Source organism: Solanum tuberosum, unplaced genomic scaffold (genome assembly GCF_000226075.1).
Source record: "Solanum tuberosum cultivar DM 1-3 516 R44 unplaced genomic scaffold, SolTub_3.0 scf00201, whole genome shotgun sequence".
Lineage (NCBI taxonomy): Eukaryota > Viridiplantae > Streptophyta > Magnoliopsida > Solanales > Solanaceae > Solanum > Solanum tuberosum.
Genome location: NW_006239126.1, coordinates 1 through 3,944, shown reverse-complemented (window position 1 = coordinate 3,944; position 3,944 = coordinate 1). Strand labels below are relative to the sequence as shown.

Here is a 3,944-nt window from a genome sequence, read left to right as displayed (position 1 = left end):
CTATACAACTTTTAACGACAATAAATTTACACATTAAGTGTTAAATCTTTTAACAATATTAGTTAATTGTCATTAGATTCAATATCGTTATAAGTTTTAGCAACATTTACTAAGAGTGCTAAAATGTAATTGACACTAGTAATTGTCTTGAAAAAAAGTATATTTCACGTCAATTAAGATATTATTGTTATTAAATGTTACTAGAAATTATTTTTGACACGGTGACTGTTTATGAAAATGACACATGTTATCTCATGTATTCAGGTTAGAAAAAATAGAAACAAAAAAAAATGAAACAGAGAGAAAAATAAATAATCCGAGTCCACAGAAGCAATTGTGTTTCCTTAAGAAATTTAATCCCCTAAAGTATCTGAGGTTGTAGATTAATTCCTCCCGGGATAAAACAAATTTGCTATTAGAGAAGTAACGGTACCTCAAACTTCAATAATTTCAGTGAACTCAAGAACAACAACGAGAGCACACACAGACCCAGTCGATCGACAATTTGATTTGTAAGAAAATGTATGCAGAAGAGAGAAAAATGTTCAATGTTTGAAAAACGAGAAAAATCTCGCTATTTATAGCCAATTGCAGCAAGGAATGCGTCTAGCGAATTTTCAAATAATTCTTTTTACGTGAAATTAATTCTGTTAATTAATTAACATTCTAAATTATTTTTTAAGAAAAGGAAAATTAATTAATGAGATTGATTAAATAAAAAAATATTATCAATCACATCATTTGCCAAATTCAAATCCGAGGCCGAGCAACAACGCAGGGGACACCTTCTTCTTGACCCTTTAAGAGCTAAAGGAAATATTTCCTAATATAAGGACAACATTTTTTCTTTCTTTCTACCAATATGGGAGAACTAGTTTTTCATTTTCAAAGACCTTTCATTTAAAATGACTTTTCATTTTCCTCCAAATTGATTCTCCACATTTCTCAATTTCTCATTCATTCTTATTTCTCATTCACACCTTGCTAAATCCCAACAACACCTTCTTGTGCATTAAGTCGAAGGACTCACATTCAGCTGGAAATGACACATTTGAGACAAGACAATAGAAGGACTCGAATTGAAAATGAAAATGGTCGCTCATTTTAGACTTGCAATCGAAGTACAATTTACGAACTGTAGATGAAAATTACACATTATTGTGTACACATTCAGTAGGTCTCAACTTTCTAATGAAATACTTCAAGAAAATGATCAAAAGAGTCCTTAATGTATGGGCTTAGATTGATTTGATCCCTCATATATGCATCTTATGTAAAAGGTCCTTTATGTATGCTAAAATCTTATCAATTTAGTCTTCCAGCCTAAAAACTAGGACACAAGAAAAAATCTGTGAAATTAAACACTATCATGTAGATCCTTAGCCAAGTGTACTTCTACTCTTGCCTTAACTTCACATCCTCTTGTATTGATCATAGCAGTTTTATCAAGAGATAGTAATACTCCAATTTTTTTCACGATTTGATTCACAACATCCCAATGATAGCAATGTCTCGACGAAAAGCAATATAAATTCTTACCACAACAGGGGCTCGATCCCATGGGGTTTCTTTTGATTAACATCGTTCAATAATGGAAAAACTTGTGTCAATTGATTTTACAAGAAAAGGGATTTTTTGTTGGAAAGGCGAGAGTTTTCACCCTTTGAATTATTATTTTTTGAATCACCAATTTGATTTACGAAACTCAAATATATTGAAATTGCAGAAGCACATTATTCAGATAACAACAATTCAATCCAACACAATTAGCAAATATATGCTTGGTAAGGCTTTCCACAGTGTATCAAGCTTTCAGCACCCAAGAAGAGACCAAAAATGGCTGCTCTTCCCAAAGTAGTTTGTCCAATATATCTGATTTTCAAGAGTCTAGACACCTTGAAACTAACAGCTTCATAAGTTCCATATACAGCACCAACTGCACCGCCAACAGTTACTCTCGCTAGACAGCTATCTCTTGCCATATCTCTCTTCTCAAATGAGGCGTTTCGCAGAGCCACAACCACCCTTTGGAACTGATGACAGAGGTTCTGTATAAAAATTTTGTATGTCACGTGAGTTGCACATCTCTGTTTAATTTGACGGAGTTTTTCTAGTGTCGTTAGATTTTTAGGGTGAAAGACTAAATTGATAAGCTTTTAGCATACATAAAGGACTTTTTCCATAAGTTGCATACATGAGGTACCAATCAATCTAAGTCCATACATTAAGGACTGTTTTGATCATTTTCTCGAAATACTTCCTCTGTTACAATTTAACCTAACACGGAGCTTAAAAAGAGTAAAGAAGACTTATAATCTTAAATTAAAAATATTTGATATGTACCAGAACATCCTTTAATCATGTAAACTCATAATGACTTAAAAAATTATGAAAAAGAAAAGAAATATTCTTATTCTAAACGGACTAAAAAAATGAATAATTGAAACGACAGAGTTTGCATGAAGGCAACTTAGATGAAAATGACACATTTTGGACAAAGTTTGCCTGATGGGAACTTAGATGAAAATGACAAAATTCTGCAGGACCTAGAATTCCTGACAATGCTAACCACCAAAGTTGTCTTTTGTACTAATTGTATAAGTAATAGATCACGAGAGGCATTAGGCACACAACTAAAAGAAAACAAAGAAGAACTAGTTCAAGTTTCTGTTCGAAATTTGCTTCTTCAATGGCAGAAGAAAGAACAACAACAGATTTTCAATATGCTCCTCCTCCTGCTCAGCTCGCGAACATTCTAATTCTAGCCTCTGTATTTGGTCCTCTCACATTGGCATCTTATTTATCACTTCTTTTCCCCTGTCTCTATTCCATTTCCATCTTATACTCTGCAATTCGGTTGCTCTATAGCACATTTCCCTAAATAATGAACTGGTTTTATCATAAATTCGCTAGTTTCATAAACAGAGTCAGTTCCGAAAACCAAATTAGTACTGTTTGATTGATTATACGTTGATTCAAATTCCTGATCTTTCGTAGAACAGTTGAGTTACCATGTTTGATCTTTTCTCAATTTCTCGGAACAGGGATTTGAACAGAAAAAACAATACAACTACGTATGTGTCTTCTTTTTTTTAAAAATAAATTGGGGTCAAACTGTACTTGTAGTTTGTTGTCTTTCAGTGCAAGTTAAACTCATACTATTGTTCTTATATATCCTTTGTGATTAATTTAACTGAATTATGAAAGTGATTGTGTATTATAATGTAGTACTATATAGCTAATTAAAGAATTTTTGTTGGTACGAAGAAAATTGAGAGAGAACCTCAATCGCTATTGGATTAAGAGTTCTTTGATTATCGACAAATTAGGGACTAGTGCAAGTTGAGTAAGACACAAAATAAAATATTTGGATCAGTAACATGTGTCTTTGCCCGTAAATCGTTTGGTAAAGTGTATAAGAATAATGAAAAATATAGTGTATTAGTAATGCTTGCATTAGTAATGCTTGCATTAGTTATGATAAGATTTTTATTGGGTATGTAGCAAGAGTTAATGGGAAATGGAGGGAAGATGAAAGAGGAACTTGAAAAATTTAGAACTTGAAAAGTCCTCTTATGCTTTATTGAAAAGACATTTGTCTCTCATCGATGGTGGAAAGAAAAATAGGAGAATTTAAATATAGAAACACTCCTATTAATTGTTAAAAGGTTGGAATCAATTGAATCTAAAGATAAAAATGATTCGGAGTGATAGGGGTGGAGAATACGAATCTCCTTTTGCAGGGATATGTTTGGAATATGCTATTATTCATCAAACTACTGCCCCATATACACCACAATCAAATGGTTTGGCAGAACGGAAGAATAGAACATTGAAGGAAATGATGAATGCCTTGATAATCAGTTTGGTTCACCGCGAAACCTGTGGGGGGAAGCCATTCTTACGGCTAACTGAAACGACCCCAAAAATGCCCGAAAATGTGC

At 32.9% G+C, this 3,944-nt stretch overlaps 1 protein-coding gene across 1 annotated transcript; it reads right to left on the bottom strand.

Annotated features, from left to right (window-relative positions):
- Positions 1-1,766: 1,766 nt before the first annotated feature.
- Positions 1,767-1,982, bottom strand: LOC102587841 (uncharacterized). Its single transcript, XM_006355446.1, has one exon. The coding sequence runs from the start codon at positions 1,980-1,982 to the stop codon at positions 1,767-1,769; it is 216 nt and encodes a 71-aa protein (XP_006355508.1).
- Positions 1,983-3,944: the final 1,962 nt, after the last annotated feature.